This window comes from Triturus cristatus, chromosome 12 (assembly GCF_964204655.1).
Source record: "Triturus cristatus chromosome 12, aTriCri1.1, whole genome shotgun sequence".
NCBI classification, from domain to species: domain Eukaryota; kingdom Metazoa; phylum Chordata; class Amphibia; order Caudata; family Salamandridae; genus Triturus; species Triturus cristatus.
The window spans coordinates 286,512,957-286,528,647 of NC_140595.1; the positions used below are offsets into that span (position 1 = coordinate 286,512,957).

The 15,691-nt window shown below is 40.7% G+C and overlaps 1 protein-coding gene across 1 annotated transcript in view; it reads left to right on the forward strand.

Moving 5' to 3' along the window:
* The window catches only part of INSRR (insulin receptor related receptor), a 627,856-nt gene that overhangs the window by 369,860 nt on the left and 242,305 nt on the right, over window positions 1-15,691 (forward strand). The window contains exons 5-7 of the mRNA XM_085637005.1: window positions 264-408; window positions 1,997-2,211; window positions 7,170-7,296. Coding sequence (XP_085493131.1) covers window positions 264-408; window positions 1,997-2,211; window positions 7,170-7,296 — 487 coding nt within the window. The remainder of the gene's footprint in view (window positions 1-263; window positions 409-1,996; window positions 2,212-7,169; window positions 7,297-15,691) is intronic.

Sequence of the window (15,691 nt, forward strand, 5' to 3'; positions counted from 1 at the left end):
TCCCTGACGGTACAGCACTCAGGGTAATATGCTGCATGGCTAAACATTTATAAGGTGGACTCTTGGAAGACACATATTATCTACTGAATACTATACCAGTTTAATTTACAATTAAAATGTATGTGTTTTGCTTATAACTTCAGATTATTAAATGTAACAATTCTAGCTCTTTGAAAACTTTATGTATGCCACCTTTGTGTTCCCCGATGGCGGATGTTAAACCAGTCGTTATGACTTTTAATTCTTTAATTCTTTGTCTTCAGATAACCTTGCATCTCAGCTGCAGAGCAGCTTGGGACTTATTGAAAAAATCACCGGATTCCTTAAGATTAAGCATTCCTTTGCTCTTATCTCCCTGACTTTCTTTAAAAACTTGAAGCTCATCCGGGGTGACACCATGGTTGATGGGTAAGAGGACACAATATCTGTGGTACTTGTGTGGGAAAAGCTGATAGGACTTTTAGCGAATGGGTTGTTTATCATTGTACTGTCTGAAAAAAATATTTTACATCTTCTCCTACTAATTTGATTTCTTTTAAAAACCAATAGCAGATCAAATGTGTCGCAGTACATTAGCTTCCAAGATCATACAGGACGCTTCTTCAGTTCAAGCATGAAAATGTGCAGAATTGTATGATTCCACTCCTCCAAATTTCATTAGATTCTTGGAAATACTTTAACAATGCCAAGCGATTTCAAAAATATGTGATCTCCTATTTTGGAATGCAAACGATAGAAACAGCAAAATAGTTATTGTGAAAGAAAGAAACTGAAAATGTACCTTTTGCTGATAAATTACCCAGAAAGTATGTAATACTAGGAATTGCATATTTGACAAAAGCCCCTGTTATATATTCTGTCTGCAAATGTACTGTTGTTCAGACCTATATTTGTTTAAATTAGAGAATATCTCAAAAGGCATAACTGAACAAAAAAATTATATTTTTGCAAGTGCAAAATTACACAATTTTTATAGTTCTGTTGCTGGAATTATAATTTCGTACCCTCCTAGCTTTAATACATCGGTGATCGCATTACGTGACATTAAGGTTTCTTTTTTATATATTTTAAAAGGGTTGCATTCAGGATGCTTCCAAGGACATTCACAAGTAATAAACGTTCAGAATCCTACTGAAATTGCCCATTTAAGTAGCTAGTGTCCCAAGAATAATGCCAAATATTGTTTTGTGTGGGGCACTAGAAATGACCCTTCAGAGTATTGTACTTTATACAAGCTCTAGAAGAAGAAAATTAGTGGCATGACAAGAAAACCTCCACACAAGTTGTTTAATCCTGCATCATGATTTAGCGTCTGGTCCTCATTAACTAGATGAGATGTCAATCTCTTGTAGTGGTTGTGTTACATTGTAAAGGTTTTTTTATACCACAAGTTTTTTAAGTGATTGTTGTCATAACTTTGCAATCTTTGTTGAACTTCGCAAAGTTTTTGAATAATCAAATAATGGGGCAAACGATGTTAGTTGGTCATAAAGGACTTCGTGGGAAAATTGACCCGCAAAAACCTTTCACCTGCTGGTTAATTTGTAAGAGGGCATAGATTTCTCCCATGGTTTGGGTCAGGACTTGCCTGATTTAAGTATTTTATTCTGTTATGTGTGCTCTTTATATAGGCTATTACTGTGTATAGTTGTTGGATTATATTCTCAGAAGCATGGAACTATGTTTAGTGGTTTTCACATTAAAGAGAACTATGTCAGACTGCTTGGCAAGGTCACTTCTGTGAAGACAAAACTAATGGGAGAAATAAACTTTGAAAATAGTTTAGGGCCACACTCGTTAGGAATAATTGCAAATGCAATTGTGGTTGTGTTTGCGCATTGTCGGTCACACAAGGTACACAGGAGTTTCTTATACATTAATAGAGTTCTATGTGCAGTATTTATTTTAGTAATTTCTCTTGAATTTTAGCAATACTGTATGTAAATTCAGAAATAATACTTTTTTGTTGCTTCATTGCCGGTGTTTGTCTTTTCAGAAACTATACGGTGTATGTTTTGGACAACCAGAATCTTCAGCAGCTCTGGGACTCGAATCACGAGAACCTTTCTATCCCTGTGGGGAAAATGTACTTTGCTTTCAATCCCAAGCTTTGCCTCTCGGAGATCTACCACATGGAGGAGATAACCGGCACGAAAGGGAGGCAGAACAAGGCGGAGATCAACCCACGCACCAATGGCGACCGTGCTTCCTGTAAGTATGTAAGGTTTTAGAAAGGGCCTCTGGAACCGTAATTCTGAGGATGTGGCATGTTTCGCATAATCATGATTTGCCACATTTTCCAGATAATCCAGCATGGTACGTAATTTGCATATATTACATACAAAAAACTATTTGTTTCAAACTCAAGCAGATGAAAAGTTACTAAAAACGTTCCATGCATAGCTCTGCACAGTGTAATAGATATTTTTGCGAATGTTAACAGCCACATTTCTGTTACTGATTCCTGTATTCATAAGTTGATCTGCTACTAAGCCAGTATTAAAAGTTGTTCAAATCATAAAGTAAAGAAATACTGATATATATTATATTGCTTTATGCTGAATAATTTGCTGTTTCTTGCTACAAAATATTGTAAACCCGGCAATATATTTTGGTCTGCCACTGCAGCGTAATTCCAGTGATCCTGGTTTTAGAGAAGATGCTGCACAGCACCAGGCCCACCATGGCAACGTGTGGAGGAAAGGAGGGTTGTAAGACCTGTATCTTACTCCAGCATGGTGAAAAATTCACACTGAAATATACAGTGTTTACAAGGAAAGCGAACTATTTATTTTCTGCCATACTCATGACTAAGTTTCATATGCAATATACTGATAGGTTATTGCACCACGCAGAGAGACGGACGCTTTCTTGCTTAACTTACCGGCAGGCACTCCACTCTACGTTATCACCGTATGACAGCGTACAACTAAACAGCTGCACATTTAGAAGTATACTCCTGTATAATTGGTAATTCTACCTAATCAAGTGCTCCAACTTCCCCGCCTACAGAGCGTTATCACACGGTCCCTCTTTTACCACAGCTGATTATCTACATCTCTGAATGCTATGGAGACTCTACAGTAGCTCCTCGATCTCACTGCCTGACATCACCCTCATAAGGGCACCCGGACGGGTACCCTGTGAGTTTCCCTTCTTTCACTATACTCACGGTGTCACACTATATATTCCTTTACATCAGGTGGTGCATCCGACCTTTCAGGTGTCCCCACATCTTAAGGTCCTGAAGAGACCCTACATTCAATATAGGGTTGAAACGCCGTCGACAATAGACAAGGGCGAATCACTATGCAACACCTATGACTAAGGAGTGTTGCGAAATATTTTGTTTTATCCTAGATGGTCGCTCTTATGTGTAATAATTGAAACCTTGTATATATGTCACAGTAAATGTCACTTTTAGTTTAGGTTCAATCACTTTTTCACTGGGACACCTTTTTATGATCTTTTGTACATGATAAATTGTTAAATTTATTATTGTGTAATTATACACTGTTTATCTTTTGCTCATTTAAAAACATAAAAGAAGAGTATCATACATTGAGTTGTCTGTTATGTAGAGCACACTTTCTTTCTGACATCAAGCAAAACCTTATATATTGCCATTGTGCTTTTGTGTACCTAATAAGTTGTTACAAAAATAGTTTTTCCATAGGAGCCATTGTTTTCCTTCTAGAAATACTGCCCAGGCTCCCAGTGAGTAGGGTTCCCTTGTTTCCTTTTCTCATATACTGATAGGTAGCATTAACAATAAAAAAAAAACAAATTGTTTATTCTTTCTCCTGTACACAAAGCATTCCAAGTGCAAGACTCTCCTTACTGCGTCTATCTTGGTAATTAAAACATGATTGGTGCAGTTCATATGCTTTCACCCAATGCCGACCCAATTAGGTGTGAGTCAGAAGTTTCCACCAATGATTGCAGGGACGTTTTGTCTCTTATCTTTTCTGCAAGGTCTTATCCATTAAAACTCCCATCCCATTTATTTATATCCTATTCTCCAATGTATAGTTTAGCACAGGCTTCCCCAACCAGTAGCTCATGCGCTACTGGTAGCTCTCCAGATTCCACTAAGTTGCTCTCCAGTGTGCGTTCAGCCCATCCTACTAATTGGATGCTTTTACATTTGTTTTTTTTTTAAAACATATTTTATTAAGTTTCTGCTTTATACAGGCGCACATGCATACATTTCTGAGGTGAAGTCGATACTATTAGCTCTTCATAGTCCGTATCTTCTACCAACATGTTTATGCATTAGTATATGGCTATACATATCCACAGTACATCTCCGAATATTACACTGGCATCCATGCCCATTTCTGTTGTGCATAACTCTTGGTTCAACTTCACTGTATGGTACATTGGTCCATTCTGCTTGAAATCTAACAGTACAATAAACATAACTCCCCCCTCCCACTCCCTTGCGTACTCAGACTAATTATGAGACAGTTGTTCTAACACCCTATCCTTGTGTCATCCCTCTATCTGGTTTAATATACAATATTCACATTGCCCACAATAAGTGTCGACTGCCTTACCTGTCTTACACATCCTTTGGTGTTGCATATCTTTCTCACTACATCGCCAGGTCTAGCACTAAATTCTTCCCATTCTTTAACCAATAGGTATCTCAGTTGCTATAAGCTCCTCCAACATCACATTCCATTGAAATAGGTTTCTTGCGCAGTCCCCTGTTTTCCTCTCTTTGTATCTCATTACTTTCCGCTCTGCCCCACCTAACCATTTCGTTAAACCAGTCTGATTCTGCTGGTGTTGTTTTTGCCTTCCATCTCATGGTTATTGTGCGTTTTGCTAGTATCAGTGCCAAATTAACAAATCTGTAAGTGGGGTTTCCACTTTTGGGCTTAGGACTGAGTCCCAGTATATACCGTTCTAATGAGTTGTCCTTACGTTCTGGGGCCACTATATTGAGTAGTGTACTTATTGTTGACCAATAATACGGCAGTCTGGGGCAGGTCCATAACATATGTAATAGGCTCGCTGCTGCTTCCTGGCACCTTGGACACACGTCGGCTACGTCTGAGAACTTTTTATTTATTTTGCGTGGGATCAGGTATGCACGGTGAAGTATCATTAATTGGATGAATTTAAATTTCGGATTGCGTGATACTTTCCTTGGGTGTTCAATGATGATACCCCATTCCTTATCGGTTAGTTCTCTCCCAATATCCGTCTGCCATTTATCTCTGAGTGCATGCAGTGAGACCGCTGTGTGCGCTCCGATCCCATGTCATAACCTTTTAATCAAATGACTCCCGTTCCCCATTAAATATTGCATACACACCAATTCGTGCTTAGATGCTTTTACATAGCTTAATCTATTTATAACAAAATTGAAAAGTATGCATTTGAGACAAAAATTGTGTAGGTCAGAACTCATAAGATGATGTTTCGAGAAAAATGCGTACATTCCTAAAATATTTTAAAGCAAATGATGAAGCATCTGGTGCTGGAGAACCTTATCAGTAATAATGTTCCTTTAGTGCCATGAGAATTGCATCTGTATTACCTACATAAAGGCATTCCAGATTCCCAAAGGCTTTTTTTTTTTTTTACATTACTACTGAGAAGCCTTCTTGATTTACAGAGTTGATCATTGCTGGTAATGTTTCATAGGGTGGACACTAATGTATTCTTGCTGATGTGGTCACTATTGCAACACTAATAATACTAGTAACTTAGTAGCTCAGAGATAGTTTTCATTGACCTTAAGTAGCTCTTGTTACAGGGAAGGTTGGAGACCCCTGGTTTAGTAACTTCATATGCATTTGTTAATCACTCATGTGCAACTTAGACTTTTTAAAATCCTGTGTGCCCAACTTGATACTAAATGCTTACCTTAGGATTTCTGGGGGGCTGAGGGATTTTTGTCCATGGTTAAAACTTGTTGAATGAGGGTTCCCAGAGCCTTAGAAAAAACAAACAAAATTATCTTTCATTTACCATTGAATAGTACACGACAGTCATTTACAACTTTTATTGTAGTAGTTTACTAGCTCTCAATAGTTTATCTTTAAAAAAAATGACATTATATGCAAATGTTCTGTTATTTTTGTATGGTTACTGCTATGTCACTTTGTTTTATCTTTATGCTATAATACTGCCCAATTAGAGAGAGTATCCTAAGCTTTGAATGTAACGTGATTGGAAAACACATTTTACAATCCTGTTTATAAACTTGATGACTTCCATATTCTCCTGTGCAATGAATATTTTTGAAAATTGCCTACATAGGACACTGTGAACAACTGACACACTCTAGTGGCCCAGTATCATTCCGCTTTTGTAATGCAGTGTGACTTGGTCAGTTGATTTATTTTGATTTTATAAAGAGTAAACGAATGGACTGAAGACTATTTTTCCCACAGCTTATTCAGAAGTATCTTTTTAATGCATCACAGTCTGGTACCGTGGGCCATAATGTTTCTTAAAGGCCATGATCCGGAGTTTTAGACCTAAGCCACATTCAGAGGGTTATAATAAAGAAGAGGAACTTTAACAATACGTATAGCTAGAAGCATGGGAGCTATAATGCTATTGGATCATTGTGCTCAATGAGAGAATAAAGTTCTAAATTGAAATGGGAGACACAAAAAGACAACCATTGGAATGTTGGAGCCATTTTACCCTGGACCTCTCCTCTTTCTTCAGTGGAGTTCCCAACATTCCTACATTCTAACATACAGTGGTCAGTTCTCTTCTTCCCTTGATGTATTTTTATGACTTCATTGAAATTGCATGAGTTAAATATGGTAACTGGTTGAATTTAGTAGTCCTAAAAATGGACCACAAGGCAAGCCTGTGGGGAAATTAAAACTTCGTTTTGTACCAAACAAAGTAAAAAGGAGAAATATGCTGCAATACTACTGGAATTGATGTATCACTCTCACACCGGTAGGCAGACATATTAATTGTGTTTTGTAAGAGAAACACAGCCATAAGCAGGGAGTCAAGTGGCAGTGCATTTAGATTTTATTTCTCTCACTTTAATAATTGCTACAGAGGAAATGTATTTCGTGACATCACCAAGGCACTAGATTGTGTCATAACTATACAAGTTTCATATTTGACCTTCTTATTCTTACCTTTTAATTCGAAGTTCTTTAATAATGCAAATCTCCCCACAGGCAAATCCCACACCTTGCGTTTCATCTCTAACAATACGTACGCCGACCAGATCTTTTTGAAGTGGGAGCGCTACCAGCCACCTGAGTACCGGGATCTCTTGAGCTTCATTGTCCATTATAAAGAATCGTAAGTCCCAAACTTTGCTCTGCATATGTTCATAGTTCCTCTTTAATGCCTTCAGTCCAGCAATTCCCCCAAAATGATCCCCATTTATGGTGTGCTCGCTCAATGCAGTGTATTTCTTAGACCTCAAAACTGAGGGAGAATGCAATGTCTCTTGGACTTTTTGGTGTCTTTGGTTGCTGATATGGGAGCATGTCTCCCTGTCCCTTTTGTCGTCTGTCCACTTGTCAAAGGTTCCGACCTTTTGTCATCTGTCTAACAGTCAGTGCTTCAGAGTTCTCTCACTATGTAAAATATTGATGTTATAAGTCTTTATTTGCGCTTTTGTCTTGTCTTTAAACTGATTCTGAAGAACATGGTGGAAGAAAGGATAAAGTGATGTAACAGATTTTAAGTTTGTCCTTGCACCACATATCAATTACTCGGTTTATCCACCTCACATGCCAATCAGATTGACTATACCTCGTATATAACAATAAGCTGGAACAGATTTTATAAATCAATCATTTATGATCTCTTTAATTGTTCATCTTTAATTGTCAGTGATCTGGGGCCAGAAATACTAAGACTGGTTGATAAAAAGGGTTCACAAATTGTGCACCCCTTTTTGCTACCTCTGTTTTGTGTCACTGCAGCAGATTAAGATGTGCTCCACTAAATAGCAGGGGTGGTCTGCTGAGGACCAAACTAATCGTGACCTGCAAGTAACTTTTACCGTAAAGTTAAGTATGTCTGTCACTCAGCTAGCCTGTTGGGGAAACAACTTAATAACTGTCATTTTCCAGCCCAGAGTTGAGACCCCTGATAACTGGAGGACAAAGCTGTGGGTCACTCTTTATAACAACTGATGTATGCGAATTAATGGGAAATCTGAAAAACCACATTGGAAGAAACCAAATCATGTGAAAATAGTTTTAAGGAAATACAGTTTTGAGGCCATTCAAATAACCAAAAATGAAATAAAAATTTTTTTTAAAGGTAATTTTAAGGAAAAATCCAACCTTGCATGGCTGTTAGTAGCAGTGGGAGGTTTAGAGTTCATGGACTTGTGAGGTTTAGGGGTGATGGATGGTCTTCAAGGGGCAGGGATAGATGGAGATTAGAGGCAGGGAGGGTTTTTAGCGATCAAGATTGGGTGGAGTTTTGCTGTAGTGGGTTTTTTGGGGGATTAGGATGGGTAATGTTTAGGGGTGAAGAGGGGTTTTCAGGTTTATGGATGGACATAGTTTAAGGCTGTGAGGGCTTTTAGAGTTCAGTGATGGGGAGAGTTTAAGGGTGGTGAAGGGTCTTTAGGGTTCAGGAATGGATGGAGTTTAGGGGGTGGTGATGAGTTTTGAGGATCTGGGATGGTTGGGGTTTAGGCACAGAAAGGGCTTTTAGGTGTCAGGCATAGGTGGAGTTTAAAAGTCATAGATGGGTGTAGTTTAGGTGTGGTGAGGTGTCTTAAGGTGGCAGAAATGGATGGTGTTTAGGGGTTGTGCGGGTTTAGGGATGGATGGTGCTTAAGAGTAGTGAGGCATCAGCGAGTTAAGGGCCCCATTAGCATGTTAGGCAGATCGCAGCCGGGCTGGTGGTGGGTACCGCCGGCCCGGCAGTGGAGATCCGCCCGTCGAATGTCCCTGGTACTCCCCCCACCATATTAGTATGGCGGGGGCACCGCGGCGGATGGGAAGATCGCCTGCCGCTTTTCCGCCGATCGGATTACTGACCGGGCAGAAAAGTGCCTGAATATGGTGGCACCACCATCCATATTAGGAAGTGGCATATGTCATGCCTTTCCATGCCGGAGACTCTGCCATGGAGAGACATGCAGTGTTAGCTTTGGCAGCCCTTGGCAGGCCCCCAAGGGGGTGAGGGCTGCACTTGGGGGGGGGGGGGGGGGTTGCACTTGGGGGGGTACCCCCCAACTTTGGCATGGGCAAGGTGGCAGGCACAGCGCGGTGCCTGTCACGTTGTGCATGCCAATGCACAATGCCCATTCACAACATTGTAGCGGGCGGTGCTGTGAGCACCACCCGCCACAATGTGAATGCGGGATGCCACCGCGGTGGCATCCTAATTGATGGTGCGGGACCACCACACCACTGGCAGCTGCTCCCGGCACCGCTAGGGTAGTAGCACTCCGCATACCTACGCGAAGTGCACTTCGCACTACGCGAGATACGCGTAGCACTACGTAAACTGCGTAGTGCGCTGTTCGCGATGATTGCACATTGCCGGATGCTTGTCCACACTGTGCAATCATTGAAAACGGCATCTTGCACAGTGCGAGCTGTCGTTTTCTGCCGCTTGGCAGCTTTCTCAACGCGGACTGGTAGTTTCTCATCACGAGCGGTCGCGACCACTCGCAATGAGAAACCAGACCTCCCCGTGTTGAGAATCTCACCGGGAGGTTTATTTTCCACGCTCGCGATCGGCAACTTGATGTTGCTGATCACGAACGAGGAAAAGTCTCGCCGGGATGTCATTTTGCTCGCTTGCTTGACGTTGCGGACTGCGAGCGAGCAAAAAATGCCAACTATGCTATGCTACGTGATTTTGCACTGTGCTACACTCAATTCACGTAGCGTGAAGTAGCACAAACTACGCAAACTTTGTGAGCGTAGTTGTCTGCCCAGGGTTAGTTACCACCTTAAAAAACAAGCATTGGCATAACCAATAGGTCTCGCCTTTGGGACCTTATACGTTTTTAGTTATGCTTTTTATTATCGTGGGTGGAAGCTTTAACATATGTATTAGGCATATTATAGAACTGCATTGAGAAGTACTTATTTAAATTGGTTTTTTTGTACAACTAAACTGCAGGGTACATATGAACAATACTAATAATAGAGTACCAAATTAAACTGGCAGAGAATTTAACAGACGGATTGGGATGGTATAAACACATGGCAACAGCAGCTGGTATAACATTGCTAAGAAGTAGGTTCTTCTGTATACATATATTAGGAATATGTGAATATATTCGTATATGAGCGGAATGTTTTTTCAAATTAAATTGCATACTAAAAACATATTTCTTCACTAATAAAGCAAATGTATGCACTTTAAGCAACAACTAAACTCAGGTCTTGGTAACCCGCTCACATCAGGGTTATTTTTGGTTCCACCTCACAGGAATAGATTCTTCGCGAACCCAATTTATGTTCCCTGAAGACAGTGTGCATTTTGAGTGCGTATATATAAGGGTTGCGGTGCCTGCCACGGATTAAATACGGTAGAGTGTATTAAAAAAAGTCACAAAATGCATTTTGTTACCTTTTTGCACACTTTGCTGCAGAGCGAAAAGCTAACCTTTGGCCTTTTTCTGCTACTGTTTAAATACCACCACAAACAACAACTTTTAAAAAGATGCCTAGGTCAGAATTTCGGTCCTTTTTTAAGTCCACGAACATGAAACACATGTACTGAAGAGATCTGTGTGCACGCAGCAGCCACAGGTACAAATAAAAGCAGGGCTGACTCTGACTTTCATACTTGGCGCATTACCATTACATTAGGTAATAATAACAGCACGTTATGTTATTGCACAAAAAACTAACAGCTTGTAAAAAGTGGTATGTACATAGAACATTTTATTATTAAGAGTGAATCCCAAACAGAGGCTGCGGGCCACGCCTCTGCTTGGTTCCAACTTTACCTTAGCATAGGCGTACACAAGAACACTTAGCAACATTTATTTCATTTTGCACCTATAAATAAACCTCACTTGCAGAAAACAGGGTTCCATTCCAAACGATTGCAATAAAATAACTATATAGAAAAAGAGCAATTTTCATGGGTATCCGGACGGTTGTTTATGCTCTCAACGTTGTACATTTAGCATGCCATCAAAAGTGCACACAGAAAGAAATGGAACGTACAAACAAGCAAACACAAATGAGCAACATAAATAGTTGTGTATACAAACAGAGAGAGCAAGACACGGACAGTGAGAGAGGGACAGGAATAGATAGATACGCAATTGGGTAGAGCTACAGTGGTTCTGTCGGGGAGAAAACAATTACTTTGCAAATAACAATAAATCTTGTTACTAATAATTTATATGACTCACTAACACAGCAATATGCCAGATAGGAAAAAGTAAAAGTGGGCTAAATCACAGCACGCAACAAGGTGAATATAATGGAATACAGCAGTACAACAAAAAACTCCAAATTTGTTTGCAAAAATTATTATTTGATATTTTTTAGTTTTTCACAAAACATATTGAAAATACATTTTTCAAGGGCTGTCAAGGTGAGGCATGATTGTAAAGTGACAAGTGTTTCAAAGTGAAAATGGGTGCCCAGTGCTGATGGTGCAGTGCTTATACACAAGAGTGAAGCTATAACAAATATGTACAAGTTGAAGAATAGTCAGAACAACAACAAAGCCAATATCTCTGGTTATGGCGTGACTGCTCATTAGTGTGCACCAAGAGATTTGTTAAGACTGAGCCATGTATTATCGTCTATGTTTCGACCCCGATAATGCGTTAGTATGGTGTCAAAGCGGGTCTTCTTCAGGACGAAGGACAGCCTGAAAACAACCAGAGATATTGGCTTTGTTGTTGTTTTGACCATTCTTCAACTTGTACATATTTGTATATAGCTTCACTCTTGTATATATGCAGTTTACAATTATGCCTCACCTTGACAGCCCTTGAAAAATGACATATTGCTTAAGCAGTAAATCATATAAAATATTGGTAACAAGATTTATTGTCATTTGCAAAGTAGTTGTTTTCTCCCCGACAGAACCACTGTAGCTTTACCTATATACTTACCCAGGTTCTGAGGGACACTGGGTTCCCCCATTGTATCTACACAATAGATAGATACACAAGCATACACAGGGATAGACAGACATAAAGCAAAACAAGGGCAATGAGAAAGGCTATACAAATAACTGAACAGAGAATGTAAAAGACGGAAATATACACAGAAAGAAAGAAACAGAGGCACGTTGAAGAACCAGATCCTTTTGGGCCTGGCGGCGCAGGGTACGCCTTAATCTCCTAGGTTTCTCCTGCTCAGCTACACAGAGAAACGGGACACTCTGTCAGCGTTAGAAGATCAGATTTATTTAGCTGCAGCCAGTACAGTTATCCTAGAAGTACACAAAGTAGGTTCTCAGGAGACTGCCACTTCACTCTGTGGCGCATCGGGTTAAATACCATACAATGTTCATAATCATTAATAAAATGTACTCCCAGAGCATACAAGAAGGAGCCAATAAGGAAAGTTGGAAAACAAGATGGAACCAATAAGAAAGGTTTGAAAACAGAAGTGTCGGATAACTCGGAAAGACCTCTCCTCCAACTATGTTTGTTACCCCTCCCTCAAGCTAATTTATTAACAGATTCATAACTAACTTGCAGGTGGTGAGATACGTTTGTGTGTGTGGGAGGACAGTTGTGAAACGAGAGAATGCTAGCAGGAGACAGTGAAGGCCAGTCGATAAGATAAGGTCAGGAAAGAATAGTGTGAGCCAACAGATAGTTGAGTCGCGAATTAGAAAAGCCAGACAGGGATTAGTGTACTCGGCTAGTTCTAACACCAGCTTTGCAAATAGAGGCCAAAGGTGTATTTCGACACCAGGCTACAGGAAAGGCAGAATAGACTTTGTTCGCCGAGCTGCCTGAGTGATGGCAACACAAAATGGCGGCGGGCCACAAAATGGCGGGTCGATTCGATCGTGATCGAAAATCGAAGTTCGTCAGACCCTCCTTTTGCCAGAACTCAGGCAAGATAGACTCATGCTAATCTGAGTCCACGTCAATAGCCATGAGGTCATCGAGCTGTTGCTGTAACATCATTCGGATGTTCTCGGTTACTTGTGGTTTGGGTTTTGGGATGCACATAGTAGCACAGAGATCACAGATAGCGGGACCACAGTGCATACAAAGGCAACAGGAGAAGATAATGGTCAAGATTACACCAAGAAACGTCAATGCTTTCCAACCCCATTTAGACAGTAGTCCCCAAAACCATTCCGTTAAAGACCAATCTCCTTCGTCCTGATGGATAGACTCCGAGATTATGTGCAACTTGGAGATAGCTTGGTATACTGTCGGAGCGTCATTAGGTATGAAAATACAGCAACTTGACCCGATCAATTTGCATACTCCACCACGATCGGCAAGAACAAAGTCTAAGGCAACTCGATTTTGTAATGTCATAAGACGATCTGCCTGTAGTTCTGCCGTGATGTTACTTAAGGCTCCTACAGTGATGTCTATGGTAGTCTCTACGACACGGACCAATTGCCTAATATTTCTACTGTTAGCCATTGGACCCCAGAAGGGAAGGAATCCCTTAAGGAAATCTCCTCCCTCTTGTCCTGCGGTGTCCTTTGAGTCGATAATCCCTCTGCCGTATCTGGTTCGGTGATGACTTGCGGAGGCGGTGTAAGTAGGGGGAAGAAGGAAGGCTATATAACAAGTACCAGAAAAACCCGTGGGTAACCAAGTATAAGCTCTATAATAGCAGATGAAATAGGTGCCTTGAGACGGAACTAGAGGAGGCGAGTTCTGAGAGGAATAAACGTACGTGTAGGAGCAGTTATTCCTGGGTGTAGTGTCAGGAGAGTGATCATTTATCTGTAAGCAGAAGTTACCCTGAAGTGGTATGGTCCAAATTGGCGAGGACTTTCCTTTCTTAACTTTATCACTAAGACTGGACATATATTGGGTGACATTCCAGTTAGTGTATGCCTTTCTTTCATCAATGGCGATTTTACTATTTTCCATGATTTTAGCCATAACTACCATACCTTTAATCAAAGAACTATGACTAAAATCCGGATAATTGATATGTGAACCAACAGATCGTCTGAATTTGCTTTGATAAGCATTAGAGAAAATGACGAAGTAAGCCCAAGCAGAACCCTCATAATAAAAAGGGAGAACTAGATATGGCATTCCTTTCTCTGTGGTGTGTGGCATAAGTCCACACACCCAACAATTAGTTGTATTAACCACTAATTGGTGCGGATGTAATAGTTGGATAAAGGAATTGTTTTAATACTCGGTTCTTCTGACAAGTTAATGTGGAGGAAGAGTATGGAAGAGGTGTGGAGAGACAGTAGAAGAAGGCAAAGAGGAAGAAGGGGAGACCTCTTTTGGTTGCAAAGCATAAATTATCCAACTAACAAATGCCAAAATAATACACAATAATATAGTAACACATAATGTTATGCTGAAACGACTGTACATTATTTTACAGGATGCTTTCTTCATTTCATCTTTTCTTTCTTTATTACCTAGTGTAGTTTCCATCTTACTAAAGGATGCTCACGGCAATCTTCCTCAATCACTTAAGTCACGATGTACTACCATCCTATGACACTGAAGATCCTGCAGGCCTATTGCCACTTACTCAGGTCGTGACTCAGACTCCTACCGTGACCCTGCAACCGGGATAGAATACTACACAAGAGAAAAGAGTTTAAATGTTCTTTGGTCTAGGTCTTAAGTAATAACGTTCTTTCCCCGGAACATTCTGGTCTTGGAACAATGTTCGTGGTTCAGTCGTATCCAAGCGACGAGGTGATGGAATTGCTTCCTGTAAAATGTCGTCGTCCTCTTTCTCAGACAGTGTCCCACTCAGGTGTGCATCGCTGAAGGGTACGAATCGTGGAACTCTTTCCTTTTCACAGTCACCAACACCTCTGCGTACCCATTGATCGTATGGCAAAGGCAAAGGCACTTTCTTACAATGCACACCGTGAATCCAATTTTTCTTCCCTTCGACCTTAACTGCTGTCCTCGTGGTCAATAGGACCATCCGGGGCTCCCGCCATCTGGGTTCCAAATTGCTGGACCTCTGGAAATTCTTCACGCAGACCCAGTCACCTGGTCGGATGGAGTGACCTGGATCTGTGGAAGCCTCCGGAAGAGCACTCCGAACCTGCTGATGAAGAACACGCAATTTAGTCGTAAGTTCATGCAGATAGTCAATCAACATTGGATATGGCAAGTCTGAGTATTTCTTAGGACGAGGGATTCCCCATACGTTAGCCGGACAGCCAAACACCCCTTCGTATGGGCTAATTCCCAAACGAGAGTGTACTGCAGTTCTGGTGGATAGCAGAGCTAATGGCAAAGCATCGGGCCAATTGAGTCCTGTACTTGCTTGAACCTTTGCTAACTTCAACTTCAAAGTTCCATTGTAGCATTCTACTAAACCCGCTGACTGTGGATGATTTGCCGCATGGAACTTTTGCTTGATACCAAGACCTGCACAAACTTTCTGCATAATTTGGCCAACAAATTCGCTCCCATTGTCACTCCAGACAATGCGTGGCAAACCAAACCTAGGGAAGAATTCTTTCAGAAGGATTTTAGCTGTGGATAGGGCTGTATTATCCTTTAGAGGGTATGCTTCTATCCATCTTGAAAAGGCGCATACTACCA